This window comes from Pelmatolapia mariae, linkage group LG4 (genome assembly GCF_036321145.2).
Source record: "Pelmatolapia mariae isolate MD_Pm_ZW linkage group LG4, Pm_UMD_F_2, whole genome shotgun sequence".
Classification (NCBI taxonomy): domain Eukaryota; kingdom Metazoa; phylum Chordata; class Actinopteri; order Cichliformes; family Cichlidae; genus Pelmatolapia; species Pelmatolapia mariae.
The window spans coordinates 19,046,949-19,066,341 of NC_086230.1; the positions used below are offsets into that span (position 1 = coordinate 19,046,949).

General features: G+C 41.1%; 1 protein-coding gene across 1 annotated transcript in view; it reads left to right on the top strand.

Annotated features, from left to right (window-relative positions):
• Positions 1–217: 217 nt before the first annotated feature.
• Positions 218–19,393, top strand: part of fam20ca (FAM20C golgi associated secretory pathway kinase a) — a 47,151-nt gene continuing 27,975 nt past the window's right edge. The window contains exons 1-3 of the mRNA XM_063471747.1: positions 218–1,683; positions 2,119–2,303; positions 5,914–5,992. Of these exons, the coding sequence (XP_063327817.1) occupies positions 1,133–1,683; positions 2,119–2,303; positions 5,914–5,992 (815 nt within the window). The 5' untranslated portion in view covers positions 218–1,132. The remainder of the gene's footprint in view (positions 1,684–2,118; positions 2,304–5,913; positions 5,993–19,393) is intronic.

Genomic DNA, 19,393 nt, shown 5'->3' on the forward strand with positions numbered 1-19,393 from the left:
CAGTTTAATTTACCCAATTCCTTATTTTGATAATGATCCAAAAGAACACATCAATCACATGCAGTAGGAATACATACCCATTGCCCTCCGTGTGATATAGGCTACAATCTAGGAAGCACAATGTTTCAGGTAGTTCCAACGCCCTCTGGCTGTGTGCGGGGGACTTGCAGCCTTACAGGGTTCCAGCATACAGCTTTTTATCCCCGAAGCTCGCCTTTCATGTCACTAGTGCTACTTGTATGTGCAGACGCAGCCAATCTCTTCCTCATGACGCCACCGAGGTTGGGCTCAGAGGGCTTCGATCATAATATTTAACACACCCACCCTGGATGGACACTTGGAAGGAAGACAAGGCAGTGCTGAGAGGAGAAATCACAACCAGGATCCCACACACCTGCCGGCCAGCCTGCCAAGCCAGTCTCTGATTTGACTTCAGCGACGTTTGCAGACAGCAGCAGCTTTGTGAAGAAGCGGGGCAGCATCCAGGCATCTTGCAGCGGATCACCTGTTATTTTGGGGGTTTTTTGTTTTTGTTTTTTATTATTGTTGTTGTTATTATTCCTCTTTCTGTTTATAAATTGATCGTAAATGTTAGGAAACCTGTGCTTTTGTGGACTACGTTATATCAGTGCCATCCTGTTACTTTCCTCTGAAGACAGTTATGACGCGGTTGACATCTCACTCCGTGCTGGCAGCGACACAGGGAAGCAGATTTGAAGAAGACTATTGATGCTTTTAGCAGGACCCCACTCCCTTCTCTTAGCCTAGGATACATCTTCAGTGAGATTTATTTAGTCACTCGTCCTCCTGACACTATAGGCTATCCTGCTCAACGAGGCAATGAATGAAGAGCACTTCCTGAGCCAGCAAAGTGTCCGGGTTTTCACAATGTGTTGGTCTTTCCACCTGTCTGGGAATGAATCGTTGGGACTGTTTTAAATATTAAACACCGCACATAAAATGGGCTTTTTAAACATAGGCTGACGCTCATTATGTGTGGAGCGATCATAGAGAATTCCCAAAGTAACATCGTTGTCTCGTCCTCAGAAAACAGTGTTAGACACCAATGTCGGTGCTGTAGCTAAGGTGCGCTTAAAGCTTGCTATAAAATATATATTTATAGAGGCTAAACATGATCTTGTTTCGCAAATTCAGAGTCCTGATACTTATGGTGTTTTTGGTTGCGTGCACCATGCACATCATGATAGACTTGTTACCAAAACTAGAGAAGCGGGCGACGGGAGCGGAGAGCGGGGACGGCGGCTGCCAGTGCGCACACCACACGGGCGGGGAGTCGCAGGGCTGGGGGAAGCAGCGCGCCAGGACGGCGGCTGAAGCCGGCTGGCCTAATAAGCACACGCTGCGAATCCTGCAGGATTTCAGCAACGAGCCGAGCTCCAACCTCACATCGCATTCCCTGGAAAAGATCACTACCGCCGGGGACAGGGCGGACTCTTTCCGGCGGATGAAAACGTCGGCGGGGAAGGCAGATGACCACAAGCCGCTGATGGGAGACGCAAGCGGGGGTCGGACCGTCCCTTCCCGTGCTGTCTCACGACTTTCTCGCCTGTTTGAGCATCCTTTATACAAGGTTGAGCTTCCGCCTCTCACGGACGATGACACTTTGTTTAACGTCAACAACGACATCAGGTTTTATCCCAGAGCAACAGGGAACCAGGGATGGTAAGCCGACGAGATTTAAATTAAACTTGTGTGATTTAGACGGGTCCATGAACAGCTATAGTGCTCTGACTTCAACATGTTTGCTCTATTAAGAAGTCATTTTGTCACCCAGGTCTTTTACTTTTATATAAGGTTTAAAATTACTCCTGTTCTATTCTATCATGTCCATTCAGACCAACAAATCTATTTTATTTCCTTATCAGTCTTCACCTCTCTCTCTATCTATTTTCTTTGTTTGAGCACCCAACTTGGCCTCTGCTTTCCATCATGCTGGATTTTGTTTTCTTTTCATTGTCTTGGATTATCCATAGCCAGCCAGGCAGCATTTTTGTTTTTTGTTTTTTCTAAACCATCTGTTATAAGCTTGTATTGTTCTTTGTCGACTCCTTCACCATCACTTATACCTTCCCATTCTTCTCCTCACTTGCTTGTCAGGCACAATGAGGACGGAAACGAAGACGAAGAGGAGTTCTCTCCAACTGAAGAGGTGACAGCAGAATCCTACCCCAACTGGCTGCGATTCCACATCGGGATCAACCGCTATGAGCTCTACTCCCGACACAGCCCTGTGCTGGATGCCCTGCTGAAGGACCTGGTCACACAAAGGATCACCAGCGTAGGTGAGTCAGTCAGCTATGCTGAAAAGGTGTATGTGTGTGAAGTTGAGGATTTGATGGGGTCTGCAGTTAAACTCTTTTATCTGGTCTGTGTTGATCAATTTCTTACTGTTAGATTCTGGCCTGTCATTTTGGCCTACAGCAGCAATGTCCCAACTAACTTAAAGATATTTTCCCTAATTATACTCAAGGTGCAATGTTATACTAATGTGTGAAAAATGCAACTTGGGAAGGCTTTTTCACCTTGGCATGAACAAAAAAAAACTTTGGCATAAAATTTGAAAACTGTAAAAAGTGGAGTGCCTCTGGACCTGCTTGTTTTTGTAATGCCTCCTAAATTATTTGAAGTGTAACAATTATATAATCAGGATTTTTGATAGAAATTCATTTGACACTCTTACACTGGAAGGATAGTGTTGTATTCAAATTCCCTTTAGTTTTTTGTTCCATTCAATCACAGTATTTCACTGAGATCTGCATTGTGTCACTAAAAATTAAAGTGGAGCGCCAGGAATTTTTTATCTGAGAAAAAATAATAAATAAAAAGTTGTAGGGTTTTTTTTTTCATCTTAAATCAGACAAGCTTAATAACTGGAAAAAACTGGAAGAAACATTTGAGGAGAACTTCCTCCCCATCAACTCTGAATGTCACAACATTGTTTTCATTTCTAAACACCCATTACTCTCTTTTGGAAATGCTTTTCTTTTCAAGCGGATTATAAATGAGCGCAACAGTAAGAGCTGCTAAAAAAAAGTTGTTGTTTTCTTTATGTAATGAGATCAGATGTTATAAGGCAGATGTGCATTACATTGTTACCACTGTGGCCAAACTTCCTTTGAGTAAATGTGAGTAATAATCATGACCACAATCCCAAACTGAGACCATTTGTTCCCTTTAGGATGAAAATTTTTGTCGAGGTGTGTCTGATGTTTTTGTTGTTGTTCTTGTGGGGAATGTTGGTTACTTATGCCCATTTAGCCTCCAATACGTGTTGTATTTGTCTGGTGTCTGAATATTACTACATCCTCATTCTCTCAAAGAACACTCACAATTTCTCGTTCTACACATCTCCTTCACTTTAGCACTCGCTCTGCCTTTAACCATTTTTTCTGTTTTTCAACAAAAGACAGTATAATTGCTCAGGGCCAGACATACCTACAAAGATACTGTCTGTCTGCAGTGAAGCAGTGCTGTATGTTTGTGTGGCTTTATGTGTGTTTATGTGTGTGTGTCTGTGTGTGTGTGTGTGTGTGTGTGTGTGTGTGTGTGTGTGTGTGTGTGTGTGTGTGTGTGTGTGTGTGTGTGTGTGTGTGTGTGTGTGCGTTAGCGTGCACGCCCTGGAGGCATGCATTAAAGCATTTGTGCCCCATAATTAGCACAAACACTTAGCTGTCGCAACAAAATGACAAATCAGACACAGCATTAGAAAGTTTTCTTCATCAGCATTTTCTCCTCACTAGTGCCCTGCCCCCCACCCCCCCTTTCTTCCCTCCTTTGTGTCTGTCTCTCTGTTGGGGCAGGCTGTGGCCTTTTGTTCAGTCTTCAGCTGCACTCATAAATCATACGCACAGTAACATGAGGTGATACAGGTGAGAGCAAGATGGATTTATCATTGCCGCATGAGAGGGGGAATCTCAGAGCGTTGGGCGAGGCCTGGAGCATATGTGAAAGACCTGCGAGCAGGAAGGTGTAGAGAATAAGACAGCGACATCGATTCACTTGTGGTCTCCTGGAGAAACAGAGCAAGATAGATGGTTAGATCAACACAAATACATACTCTCGGGCACAGCTGAGACAGATGGGAGAATCTTAAGAATGTTTTGTTGTGGGTTTGTTGCTGTTCAGGTCATGTGTGATTGCATGTCAGTGCAGAGACAATCCAGTGAAACAATCAGCCAAGCTTTAGCGGGATTTTTCACAGGGGATTACCTTTTTCTAGTTCTCGATTAGAAGGTGGATTTTTATGAAGGCCTGCGCTGAGCAATGAATTCAAGAATTGTGGCTTATGTGTTCAAGGTCACGGCATTAAATCATAGTTCAGTCATTTGCAATCTCTTACAGGTTTTAGATTCGTTGTATAGCTGCACCAAGTTTGAGGATTACTCTAGGGTGCTATTCACTTGACCTGGCTTCAGCAAATCTGTCATATGTGAAGGCCAAATGCTCTCAGTGTATTTTTTTTTAGCTTTGCTTTCACTCAGCATTCATCCTCTGTCATAAAGAAAAGGCACTGACCTGAGGTTATGTAGGTTGTACTGTTGTGTGCAACAGTGTATGTAAAAATCCAAAAGCTTTTGAAAATGAGTCACGGTAAATGGGGAGGCTTGCCAGCACTGAGTATGATGAATTCAGACAGACAGAGCATAACAGAGAGAATGTGAATACAAGGATGACATATCCAACTAAAAAGAGAGGGAAAAAAGCAGAGGAACACACCATGAGAGCTCTGAGAGAAACAACAAGAGAGTCAATGAAGACAAAAGACAGCTCAGTGCAGGGGGTAGAGTGCAGTCAGCTACTCAGCCAGCAATCCAGTCAGTAAGTGGGTCCACTACAGGGGGCTTATGTGGATATTGGGGTTAGGCAGAAGTGCTGTGTTGTGTAATATGATCAAGTTAATGCGCTGTAATAAATGGGCAAATACCCGAAAGCTTGTCCATTGTGACAGAAACACAAAGCAGTTGGACAGGCCTGGCGGTCCCTTTGTTTGAGTCGAAGGAAAGCAGGAATCTCACAGTGAGCCTCCATCACCCTCTGGGAGACACCATGGACATGACTGATAGTCAGTGACATATGCCCTGGCTCATCTCCCTGAGTACAGGAGGTTAATTTGTGGGAATGAAAAGGGAAGTCGCTACAGTGAATCCAGTGTGCACAAGAAACTTGCTGACAATGTGTTCAATTCATGAAGGCTTACAGACAAACATCTGGTGAGACTCATGTTTCTTATATTATGTAGCTTGTAGCTAAACACACATGGATGGAAGTCTACATTTAGGTCACTTTATTGGACAAACAGACAGATAGTGAGGGGTCGATTGATATGGAACAACAGGTTCAGGCATCGTGGACTCAAACCATAATAATGTGCTATGTGCCTAAAATATTCTCAGCAATGTGCTCCTGTTGAGGCAGCGTATGTGAACTTTATGTACTAAAATTGAAGGGGCTTCTTTTCCTTAATCACTGATATTTTGTCATTCTCAGAGCACCATGTTCTTCTAAAGTTGCATGCATGCTGCGAGAACACACAGTCGCTCTTTTTCATTCAGATAAACTGTCCGTTTCATGTTCAACCCTCTGTTAAATCCAGAACTAGCCAGAGTTTTTAGCGGATGCTCTTCATGCCACTTTTTGCGCTCGGTTACACCCAGCTCCTGACTGGCACGATTGCATTTACAGTGTGTAGGAAATTGGCCAGCAGATGTGACAGTTCTATTATGCATTCATGAAAAATTACATTTTTCCATAATGGCAAATAACAAAACAGCTGTGTATGTTTTGTTTTTGTTGGGTTTTTTTGAGTGCATCCATGTGTTTGTGCATGTATGCTTATGCCTCAGACAGTTTAGTTTAGATGCTGATCTAACAGCTCATTTTGTTTCCTCCCAGCCATGAAATCTGGAGGCACCCAGCTGAAGCTGATCATGACTTTCCAGAACTATGGACAAGCACTGTTCAAGCCTATGAAGTAAGTAACACATGAAGTGACTGCATGACAACACAGGTAAACTACATTTTATATACATTAGGTGTAACAATTGTTCCTGGAACTTTCTTATTAAACATCTAAATGCAGATTATACTCTTATACAAGTTTTTCTATAAAAAGTCTGTTTGATACACTCAGTTTGATTTACCAGTTGCATATGTTTTAAAGAGGGCAACACAAAGTCTCAGATGAATAAGTGCCAAGCACTGTCATTGCATCTCGCTGCGTGTTCACCTACACATCTCCCCTCCTCCCTCATTTTTTTGCGATCTTCTCCTGATGGGGAATTGTCTGTCTTCTTTTTTAATTAACATCAGCAGGCTTATGTGTTAATTAAAATGAGCATTGAGCCATCGTGAAGGCGTCTTTGGGGAGGCATACATACTGGCAAATGGCACATTGCGTTTGAAAAAGAAATACCCCCACCCCCCTCCCTCAGCTGTCTGAGTTTTGCCCAATGAATTCCCATGGCGACATGGATAAACAGCGTCCAGGCCAACTGGGCTGCGATCAGAAGTAATTGCTCACGAGCCAGGTTTGATTGCTATGAAACGCTGAATGGTTTTCTACATGAGAGCCTCAGTGGAGAGTATTAGATTTTGAGAGAGAGAGAGAGAGGGACAGAGGGAGGAAGGGAGAGAGGTAAAGCTTTACAAGTTCATATTGTCATAACTCAACAAATCGTACGGGTGTAGTTCGGGATGGTTCTTTATTTCAATTGTACCAAGCCCTTTACCACATAAGCCAAAGTCACATAAATAAGAGGAACAGTGAAGGATTAGGAAAGCAGACGTGTGAATGCAGTGCTAGCTTGACAATGAACTGTGAAAAGTTTGGAACTGTTTTCTTGGAGTGGTTTATGGTGAGAGAGCCTGCAACGTGTTTTCAAAGTTTATTCAGTGAGTGCAGGTGTTCAAACTCTTCATTTGTCTTCTTTTTACATTAGGGTAGTGGCACTCTGTGTGCTCAAACAACTCGTCATTGTGTCCCAGCTTGCCAAATTATTTCAAGGTCAATTAGCGGATGAACTTTAGAACATGTGGCACTGTTTGCAAAATTAGCCTCAGAGAATATGTGGTTCAAAGCACAGCGGTCTGAGTATGTATTTTAAACACAGCAGGAGCCAACACCCAGCAGGCATCATCTAGTCATAGTCAAGTAAACTAAGTTCGGTGATTACCCTGGGTTTCTATGTGTCTGGCTGGGTAATTCTGATATTACTGGTCTAATCATTCAGGGGCTGCTGCTAGGTAATACGGGCGCTTGCATGGGTAGTATCTAAGTTTAATGAAGTAATAAGTCAAAGGAAAGGGGAAGATTAAATATTGTCAGCAGGGATTTGAAATGTTACACCATCCACCAAACTTTAAAATGCTAAAGAATCTGTGATTTCTTAAAGTAGATAAGTAAAGCAGTCAGTTGCCATCAGAAACATTTTTTACAGTAAATAAATGTCAGTTTTGGAATTACATGCTACCGATTCCCACGGCTCCTTATTTAGCCTGTCATATTTTTTATTCAAGCCTCTTGCTTTGACTGTCACAAACTGTCTCAACTGTTTACAGATGTTATACAAAATTCCACAGAGCGGAAATACAAAAATATCAGTGCTTACTGAGAGTCGTAATGTAGAAACATAACCTTTGTCTCTGCTTTTGTTCAAGCACGGTGTGGCATTTTGTTGTTTCTGTCAGTGCACTGATGTGTCCCACTTTTATTTTAGGAACCAGTGCATTCTGGGTACAGTAGTTCAGTGCTTTCTTGTGTTGACTTGTTTTTCTTCACCTGTCCCTTTGTGCACCATCAAGTGGTGCATCAGAGAGACTTTGATGTTTCAGGCCTCCTTTGAGTCAAATGCAAATTTCTACACTGCCATAGGCCAGGAGCTTGCACAAGCTGACAGCTTGCCAGACACCTCCACAAGATTTTTTTTTTCCTGTGCAGAAAAATTGTTAGAGGTTTTTTTTTTAATCTGTCTAACTGACTTTATAATTATGTTTGGTGATTTAAAGTATGATCCCAGATTGGAGTAGAAGGTGCTAATTTAGTCTTCAAACTACAATTTGTTTTTCCCCACAAAAAGATGTCATTACTTTTCCCTTCCAAGAACCTTTGACAAATGTGTGTAATATCCTGCATTACCAAGCATGTACAGATGTCTTTGGTTTGGGTTGTTGTAAATCATATCTAGAGCCAAACGGATATTTAAGGCCGGAGTTTTAAGGCCGATATTGATATCAGTATTGGGTGATTCCAACACATCGGGCGATATTTTATTCTTTAAAACATAAACAGATTTTTGTAACATTTGTTATGTGTAGTTATTTATTTACTTGTTTACACTCTGCTTGACTCTGCTCAGCTGGTTGTTGTGTTTATACAGTAGCATACCAGGCAAGTTGCAGAGTACCCCCTGGTGGACAAACTCTGCAACATCAGCACTAATAACGTGGTTGAATGGTGTTTCTACCAACTCATCTTTACTTTTTCAATTTTCATTTATCAGTCATTTTTCAATGCCGATACCAATAGATCGACACTTAGTCTTTTATCATATTCAAGACATACTTGTCTCCAAACAGACATGTCTCCAAATAAGTATGAAATGTATGAGTCAAAAAGAGTCCAATTTTGGTGGTGTAACTTTGTGGCCATCTTTCCTGTAGCCAGAGAAAATTGATAGAAAATAGACTAAAGAAACTGAAGTTAGGAATATAAGATGGTTGTAAGATAAAATGTTCTAAGGCTGTTATAGAAATAAGGGAAACTGGCTTGTGAAAAGACAGAGTACTGACAATGGAAGACAAATGAGTAGTTGTGGTAATCCAGAGGGTTGGGGCGAATTTGTACTGCCAACCTGTCAAAGAACTGGGTCTTCCAGCTGGAGCCATGTTTACAGGCTGAGAGAAAATACTCCATGCCAAACCTCCATGTCTGTCTGGCTTATGTCCCTGGTGCCTATCCTTCCTATTCCCTGTCAAGATCCCGGTTACAGTGTGTATACAGAGCTATAATGTTCATGTAATGCTAAATAGATTTGTCAAATGGAGGTTTGAAAGTTTGAGAGAGGAGGTAAAAGCCTCTGATATGCAAAGAAAGAATTGATTTCTCCTTCACATCCTATTGATAGCTCTGTTTCGACTCCCTCCCTTTGATGTTGTTGATAGTCTCACATTTCAGAATGGTTTCAGAATTGCAAGAATGATACTGATTACCTTTGATAATTTACAAACCTCAGTCCTGTTGAGAGCTGTTTTATGAAGGCATAAGTTTCACTACATGTCAACACGTGCTACAAGATACTGTATATAGGACAGGCATTCAGCAACCACGGGGAATCTGAATATGTCCTCATCTGCATGAACTGAATCAAATTTGACAAGCTTTGGCTCTTAGCGTTAGTAAAGCCAACATGGTTGGCTCGGAAGCCTCATAGCTGCAACACCCAAGAGGCTGTTTGGTTTTTATCATCCAAAGGCTGTTTTATAACCACAGGTTCATTGTAGGCCATCATAATAGCTGCTGTACGCCTACTGTTAAGTTATAACTGATATTTCTCTATGGATCCTCTCTGCAGATGGAGAATTCTATTAGGGCTAAATCCATTTAATGTCCTCTAAAGAAAAAAAACTTCTTGCTGTTCTTGTTATTGATTTGACCGCAAAAGATGAATAATTTTACTATTGATTTACATTTATTCTTGTAAAGTGCTGAAGGGTACTGTTCAAAAAGAGATGGCTTGTCATTGTTGTGGGAGGTTTAATGCTGGGCACTGCCTACAAATAGTTCCCTTATACAAACCCAACTATTAATAGCTATTATAGCTATTTTCTGTAATTTAAACCAAAAAGAGACAACAATTATGTTCATTGACTCAGATAATGAGCATCTTTATACCAACTGACAGTTCACTAGCAAGGACCCCGACCACAGATGTGGATGACAAAAGTTTAATAATGATTGCAAAGAGCTAGGCCTGAAGCTGATGTTTGGGAAAGGATTCATTGAGGATCGGGCCCAGGTCCTGATACATTTGAGAGAGTCTGACAATCTGATAACAAGGAGAGGAAGAGGGGACCATGCAAACAACAAGAAATGGGTGTGTGGTGTAAATGCAAGTAGGAATTTGCAGACGTATACCTAGAAGGGGGGGTTTTGGGGTGCAGTCCAGCTCCTGAAAAGGTAAAGTATTTTCAACAAATGCAGGTTAATAGATTTGTTTATGCTTGCAAGCATGAACTCAAAGTGCACACCTGTAACTATGAGCATAAACACAAAAAACCCTCTGTAATTCAACACCATGACTTAACTGAAACCTTTTCCACAATTTTGGTGGAAAAGGCAAAAACTACTTTTGAGATCTTATCAAATTTTCTTGGTCTTGGGTTGTTCCTTTGTAAACATAGCCACTGTGGGCTCGAGAATACTGCTGGCTCTAATAAGATGGACAGATATTGAGAGGTGCCATCTGAGCTCAAGGTTGTATGAACAAACACAAATCAGGCATGTTACTACAGACAGATCTTCAGATAGCTGTAGCGCACACACACACGCACATATGCATATTTACAGACAAGCTGCAAAGAGAAGGACTCTGTGGGGGTTATAGAGTTCGTGCTCCTGCCATCAGCGACGGCTGGTACTGGAAAATCCGCGAGCAGTGAGCCAAGCTGCAGCTGTAGCCACTCACTCAGAGCTGTGGGTATATTACAGAGAAGGTGATGACTGCAAGGCCACACTCTGCCTGCACACACAAAAGAAAACTAGCTCATTCACTTCCTACCACTCACCATTTAGCACTCCCCTAATGATTTTCACTGTGACAAGTCAAAAAGCCTTGAAGCGCAAAGAGAGACTTTAAATGTGATGAAACGTCAAATCTTTTCACATTAACACCCCTGTCGTCTCGTCCGTGATGAAGTTTTCTATGATGATTCTGACCTCAATCTTGCATATTATGAAAAGCTTCAGCTGAGTTGTCAAATCTATCTTTTCACTTGCTGATAGGTTATATAAACTTTAGCTGCATGATTTAGTGGCTTCATCAGCCCTTTCATATGAAGGGCACTTGGCGGGGAGGGATTCATCAGGTTTTCAGCTGCCCCTGCAGCACTGTCTTAGGTGCCAGGGGACAGAGCAGCACCTCGGGATGCCAAGTAATTTGTCTGACTGGGATGTTGCAATCAATGAGAAACTGAAAAGAGCTACTGTGGTTAGATTATAAGGAAACAGAAATAGAGGAGGCTATAAATTTCAAGTGAAGTGTGACGTACGCCCACTATGTAGTTTGTTTTGGAGGTTTCTTTCTTTGCTAAGTGTGTGTATGTGTCTGTGATTGGATTGTTTTTAATGTAAGAGTTTATAATTCATTCAGAATTATTTGTGAATCTATAGAATATTGAACAAACTGATATTCAAACCGTGTGTGTGTGTGTGTGTGTGTGTGTGTGTCAGAAGAAACACTATGAAAAATAATGTAAGATTTATGTGGAAAACCTGATTGCATTGTGTCCAGCCAAAGAAACGGTTATATGTTGTGCAACATTGTTGTACAACATTTCCCAATGAAACTCGCTCAGTTGTGTTGACATTCATGTTGACGCCATTGCTTTTTTTGTAATGTTGTGAAATTGGTTAGTTTTTTAAGACACATTGGAGTGCTATTAGTGTACAGATTAGTTTTTAAAGTGAAAAATTAAAAGCACTGAATCTCATTGTTCTGGTTTATTGTGCAAGTATTAGGCAAGAACTAGCTTCTGAAACAGATTGAAAAAACAGTAGTAACTATTTTAGCACTTAGGGTCTGCTGTAGTGAGATTTAACGATGCATGTTACCCAATTTGTGTATGATCAAAGTTCCATTTAATTTAGCAATAAATCAGCTTGCCTCTTGCTGATTTGTATAATTGGCCACAAAGAGGCACAACACAACATAATAAAATACAACAATCACAGTGTTGCCCTCTGGCACATTTGCATGATCACAAAACCGCTTAGCTCTTCACTAATTAAAAGCTCAAGTAACTGATCAACTTTCTCCCACTTCAAGCACTAAATTGGAAGGAAAATGCAAAGCTCCACCTAGTGGTTGGAGGTATTATCAGCGGTATCTCTCCAGCTGCAAGCAGCCATCTACTGTAGAAGTGGCACTGAGTGTGGTCTTGTGCTGCTGTAGCAAAACTCCTTCAAGGTTCATTTAGAGATGCTCTTCTGCATACCCTGGTTATAATGAGTGGGTATTTGACCTCTGACATTAACAAGGCATTTTCACCAGAGAACCGCTGCTCACTGGGTATATTTCTATACTACCCTGACCATTCTCTGTAAACCCTAGAGATGGTTGTTTGGGAAAGACTCAAACTCACCTGGCACCATCAACCATGTCAAAGTCACCTAAATCATCTTTTATCTTTTATCTAACTTTAAATATCAGCAGGCTATTTTAACCATGTCTGCATGGCTAAATAAATTTAGCTGCTGCCATGTAATTGGCCTATTAGACATTTGTACTAACAATCAGTTGAAAAGGTGTACCTAACAAAGTGGCCATTGAGTGTATATATGGGCGTTTAGGAAATAGTGGCATAGGACATTGAAAAAGATTCCAGGTTTTGCACAACAAGCAACGGTACTTGGAATAAAATGCACTTTTTAAGCCTATTTTACCTTTAAGTGACTGTTGTCTAAATGTATAGCAGTACCACTGAAGTAGTAAATGTACTTGTAATTTCTTCTCCTGCTATAAAACTTTACATTATTCTGTGTCATAAGCTGAGGAACTCAAACACAGAGAAATATATTGTACTCTGCAAACGACATCTGCTATCAAACGTTATCTGAAGGGTTCTAACTGTCTTTTATGTTTCATTGTCTACACACACAGATATACACACTCAGTATTACCGTGTCAGGCATTCACAACATCTGTTTTTCATGCAGCTTTGTACTCGCAGCCAGGCAGCCAGTAAGGGCCTGAACCCAGCAGCTCTTCTTTAGGCTCTGAGCATGTCTGACTCCTTCTGTAGGTCTTTAAGATTAATTTGTTCTTTAAGCCGTTTTAATGTGGCTCAGGATTGCTTATATTACAGAGGCTTTTTCTGCTTTCCCTTTCTCTATACACCTCTTTTATCCCCTATCCCCCCTTTCTTCATTAGATGTTGTATCAAAAATTTTGTGTAGTCAAGCTTCGGGCTGATACTATCATAAAAGTTAATACTAAACACGGATTTCTGTCTCATACATACATTTCCAGTATTTTTCTTTTGCCCTCAGATGTGCTCTGATTCATATTTTTCTTTTCTATGAAAGCAAAACCCCTTAAAGAAATTCTCAGTTTCTCAGCTACACACTGTGTTGAAGCAGAAAATGTGGGTTATTTATATTTAGACGTTCAAATTCAAAGTCTCTCTCTCGATGTGTGTCTGTGTGCTGTGTAATCAGTGTGTGGGCTCTTTGATAGGTTGACCTTTTGTAGGCTGTGAGATGAGCTGGTTAATTAGTGCTGTACTTTAACAGCTGTACAGCCACCTGCCTTCAGTAATTTATCACATTTTCCTAGTCATCAGCACACACTATAAGCACTGTTTGAGTTGGAAATGTAAGATAGCTTAGTGAGGTCTTAGCAGAACATTTACTGTGAAATGATTTGATTGAAGTGTCAATCATTTCTGTGTGTTCTGCTTATTATCTAACTATGTCCCACCAATAAAGGAAGTGTTTGGGTGCCACAGCACTTGCGGCTTTTCTGCATAATTACCACTGAGTCACTTATTCTTCCATTTGTTTGCTGGATGTTCACTTCTTTTCATGTCCCTCGTTTCTTCTCGTGTCTCGCTTACTTCTGGGTTCTGTCTCACTCCGGTGTCTATTCTCGATTCGAGAGGTCCGCAGTGTAGCAGCTGGCACCAAGCGGGCCTGCATGTCGTCTCAAATCTCAAGTAACTTATTTATTTATTTATTTGTTTTGACAGGCGCACTCTTGTAGGCTCCCAACACAGACACTGAAACGCGGAGGACCGTCTTATTTTAGACTCCCGAGTCTTAAACTCCCTCCCCTTCACGTCCTCCCTGCTCACGCACACACACTTCACATAAAGACTTCTCTCATGAATGTTTTACTAGGTCAACTCCTGAGGAAGTCTTGTTTTCATCACCATCTCTCCCTCCCTCCCTGTCCATCCCTCTCTCTGTCTCCACCTTCCATCCGCACTCCTTTTTGGACTTGTTTGTTTGATTCGCTGAGGCAGTACTAATCCTCGGCTTGTCACTCGCCTCTGTTTAGAGCCTCGCTGCTCTGTATTTTTAGGTTCTCTCCATTTTCTCTCTCCCTCTCTCTGTTTAACAAGTGTTTAGGCACTCACAGCGTAATGAGGCAGAGCTGTGAGTAGCCTAATCGTAATGCGATTACAGGCCAGCCGAGTTGCAGGAGATGACTGATGTTTGATTGCTTAAATGGTCATGTGTTGTTGTTGTTTTTAACCACATTGCAGCAACAGCACATTCTCAGCTGTCAGCAGTTAACTCAGTGACTACAATGCATTACCATCATCCAAAGCCACGCTGTGAACACATTTACTCACTGTTACACTTCCTCATGAGACAGACCCTCATTTTGACAAATAGGTTTTAAATTTAATGTGTAGATTTTTAAAAAAAGAAAGTAAATATTTGAATTTCAGACCTACTACAAGTACTTCTGCATCCTTGCCTCTAGGTTCAGCCAGTGCATGTGCTATACCACATACAAGCATATCATATTTTTGTAATTATGTATTCTTGTTGTGGCTCCTGACATTGCCACTGCTGTGCATGGCAATGTTGATCATGTGTGCTAGCATATCATTATAGTCCAAAATACTAGATGGGGGGAATTCCTAAGCTTCCCGCTAGGAATGTCGCTGCCGCATTTGTCTGGAACGCTGGAAATTCATTTCCCTTCAGGAGGTGATTTCTAGACATTCCAAATAAACATTTCTTCGTGAAGCAAGAAAAGCAGGCCAGGTGCTGAGTTCCTGTTGGGGTGCTTATTGTTCTATGAGCAGGAATAGCTGATGAAATTACACAAAATTGCATTGTTTATCTTAATGAGCATGCAGGAGCATGGTGTTTGATTGAGGGAGCTTTGCAAGAGCTGATTGTCAACTAAATGCTTTGGTGACTCCACAATCTGTGACTAAGACCCAGCATTTATCTTAACACAAAAGACAACCACTTGCTGTGTGACATAAAATCTACCAAGCCTTAACATTTTTAATCTCTGGTTTTGCTCTAATAGGAGTAATTGTTCAGGCTTAGATAGAAAGAGGACTATTCTTCTTCTGTTGTTTTCTTTTTTTTGTTACAGCTGTTGAGGAATGACACAGAACACATGCTTCATTCTTACTTTGTCACTAACTCAACTGTTGCCCTTTAACAATGGGACCACATGCACCGCGCCACCCCTTACAACCGAGCACCGTGATTAGATAACGACCTTTCCCAGATAGATCTATCACAGTCCACCTGAATGCCTCTCCGAACTGAATGAATGAAACAGTTCTTCAACAGAGAGACAGAGAGAAAGCACTGTAGCTCTGTAACTTGGGCCTTTTGTAATAGCACACACAGAGGTAATGCATCCATAGTGGGTAAGGCCTGTGCTTGTCTGGGCCTCTGCCATGCAAGGTGGCAATTAGACCATGTGTGACTCGTCTGTTCTACTAACAGAGGTCAGGAGAAGAGGAGGAGAACGCAATCATTGTTTATCAATTATACTAGAGGAGGGAAGGAGGGTTCTCCCTGCCTTTGCCCATTGTAAGAGCAGGAAGTGGGAGGGGCTGCAGCCAGGTCTGGTTTCACCAAGAGGCAGGAATTTGATCCAGGGGTTTCCTGGGCTTCTTCCTCCCTTCTCACCCTCTTACCTTCCTTTTTGTAGCTCTGGCAGTGTTGATGCAAACAGAGGAGTCTCTGTGCTAAAGGTGCAGGGAGACTGAGGCAGTGCTGCTGCTGCTGCTGCTGCTGCTGCTAGAAAGATTATTCACACAATGACTGCAACCTTAGATATCTGAGATCAGTCACTCTGATGTTTGTGTATGCGTAAACTTTTTTTTATTTTACTTTTGAGAAAATAACATTCACATCTGTTTAATCTCCTCATGTTATACAACTTTTTGGGGAACAGAGCATCAGTAAATATAGACAGAGACTGGATGTATCCACAAACAGGGGCAGACTGACAATTTCACATGACAGCTGACCTCCAAGTGGACCCATCAGCTAGTGGTGCTTTGAGCCATGTCAGCATCCTAACAAGCTCATATTGACATCATAAGATGCTGACATAAGCTGCTGATAATTGGCAAGTATGGCATGGAGCTTGAATAAAGACACTATGTAACCAGCACAAAACAAAAAATACAGTAGTGGCTGATGAAGGTCATATTGTGCCTTATAATGGCGCTAGAGGAAACTGAGTCCACCCGGAGGATGTAGTAATAGTCTTCACTATGAATTCTGTGGAATTATGTGGACATTCCGCTTATAATGGATGTAGTTGAGGAAGAATCCAGGGATAAAGTGAATAGGATTCCCTCTTTAGGCACCTTCTGCTGGGTTTCCCTATTATCCTTCATGGAATAGTATTGAGTAGTTCTTAAATAACAAAAATGTAAAAAAGAAAAAGAAAAGAAAAAAAAACCCTGATTATGGAGGAGTTGATTGACTTTGCTGTCTGTCTGGCCATAAATTTTGTAATTCATTCTGTGCAAAAGTACTTTTTCAGCCTGGGAGAGAAGTAAAGCAGGGTTCTTTATTGAACTTAGTAAAGGCTGTGTTTTGGGGTTTGGTGCTTGGTGGTTGTGTTATTAAGTTAGTAAGGAAAATGTATTTATATAAGACTTTTCATGGATGAAAATCACAACGTGCTTCACAATAAAAATGAAGAAATAAAGATATAAGATATCCTAACAATGTAAAGCACCAGAATACAACATAAAACAACAAATGAAAAGCTTTTCTGTATAAAACATTTCTTCAGATGCTTTTTATAAGAGTCAGTGGAGTATTTAAAGCGTAAAGCCCAATCCCCACGAGTTTTGAACTGAGTGTGTGAACCCAGCACCAACTTTTGATCTGTTCTGATTTTTTGTACCTTCTTCTAAGCTATATAGACAAGAAAGACCAATTAATGCTCAGAGAACACATCATTATCACTAGATGTTGCATTTGAACACAACTTGCAATATGATGCATGAGCAGTAATAAATAAAAAGAAAGTTTTAGAATATCTTGCTGTAATTCTTTCATTTTTATGTTTGACCAAGTCCTCCACTTCTTTTTTTCTCATTTTCATTAGTCTCATAAACCCATTGATGTCTCATTGGTGCACTTAAATATTTTGTTGTGTATCCTTTGAGCAATGTTTTCACTAGAAACTGAATATACAGGGGTCTACCCGAAACGCGTCCTTGGTTTTAGTGTGACATCTCCGCCTCACTCCTTTCACATATAAATTAACTCTTTTTATCCTCAAGTGTTTTGGATTTGGGCCATCCCACTTAGCTCGTATTCAAGGATAAAATGCAGCCCTTGGAACTGTTTTTCCAGTCCTTTCCCCACTTCCTCTTTTGCCGCTGTCACCCACTCATGACCACAATGACATCTCTCAGCCACCACTTAGCCTCTGATAGATGGTTTCTATTTAGGAAACGACATCTGACCACAAACCACTAAGCACAACAAGACTGTTGACAGGTCTAAATAGAAAAGTTCAGCTGTGGGAAAAACAAAGCACGCACACTGTTGGCTCGAATCGGGGGCCTCGCCCACAAAATAGCTTTCCAGATAGACTTTTTTGATTGCTTTTTTTTGGCGTAGGTATCAAAGTTTTTAGCTTTATGTAGTTAGGTTTCACTCTGTGGTGGAGAAAGCACTGAAAATGACTGATAGGACCCTTAAAAACTGAGCTCTTTGTGATGGATGAACTGTTGGGGCTTGTAACTTTTAGCTCTGAACCGAACAGGTTGTTGTGAATCCCCCAAAGCTTCTCGAGTAATTAACAGTCACATTCATTGGGGAACTGAAAAAAACACAAAAAAACCATGGAAAAAAAACCATGGGATTACTTAATCAAATCACATTCACGGTCATCCATCACTAACAAACCTCACATTGGACTAATTAGGAGAAATAGTACCAAATCCTTCAAGCTGTTATAGACCAAAGTCTTCAGAGATCATCAAAAATAAACCGATGCCAAGTTTCTTCGTGGGTCTGCTGCTGTGTGCATGCATGTTTGTGGCTGTTTTAGTGTGTGTATATATGTTATCATCCAACAATCTTTGTGGTGTGTTCACATTCAGTTTAAGTAAACACAGATGGGAAAGGGAGTGACTGGCCGGCAGCCACAGTGTCCTTCAGGAGAAAATCAGAAGACGGAGGATGAAGAGAAAGAGAAGAGGATGATGGAGATGTGTTTGTGGATACATGGATATTTGGGTTATAGCTAGAGCACCTTAGAGGATAATTACATTTTATTTCAAACCCAAGTGTATTTCCCACCACCAGCATGTGGCTATTGAGCCAGCATAGCTAGTGTGTTCAAATTTAGCGAGTCCCACAGAGCCATAATATCTTGTGGGTCATGCCAAGTTGAAGTAAACTCTTTACCCTTTAAGGTCATCAATTTTGTACTTTGACTGATAACCCGTAGAGAGGAAGATCATTTTGGGGCAGTTGAAGGAAGATCTGCAACTGCAGCAGGTGATATCAAATATAATTTTATACAAAGAGTGAGTATGAGTGTGTATTCTTATCTTTGGGTCAAGATAATGCGATTGTTTTAGATGGGACATCTCTAGATATTCACCCCTACAGATTATAAGATAGTGGACATCCAAAATGCTTAGACAATCCAATTAACTTCTGTTGGCCAAGCCACACAGGCATGTCCTAGATGAGCAAGTGCGTGCGTGGATGTGTGTTTGTGTGTGTGTTGTGGGGGGGGTTGTACAAATGTGATGGGGTTGGGAAGCATTAATTTTCAAGCCACACAAGATTTAACATAATTTTCTCTAATTGCCATTTGCTGTTGAGCAACTACTTAGCAATAATCAAATAAATTCTTAATGGTTTGTACCGCAGGCTACTCAGGAGGATGGACCAGCTTGCCTCTAAGTGGATGATTTATATGGTTTTGGAACGTATTCCTTCCACTGCACTTTTTCTGACTCCTTCACATGCCAATTTGCAGTCAGGGACTCTGCCTTGAATTTTGTCTGTTTCTATTCTGTCAGAGACGTTTTCTTTCCCCTTAAATAACCTCAATTTGTTTTTATGAATGCTGACATGCAATCATCAAGACCTTTCCAGTAAGACGCAGCATCAGGCAAAGTAAATAGGAGA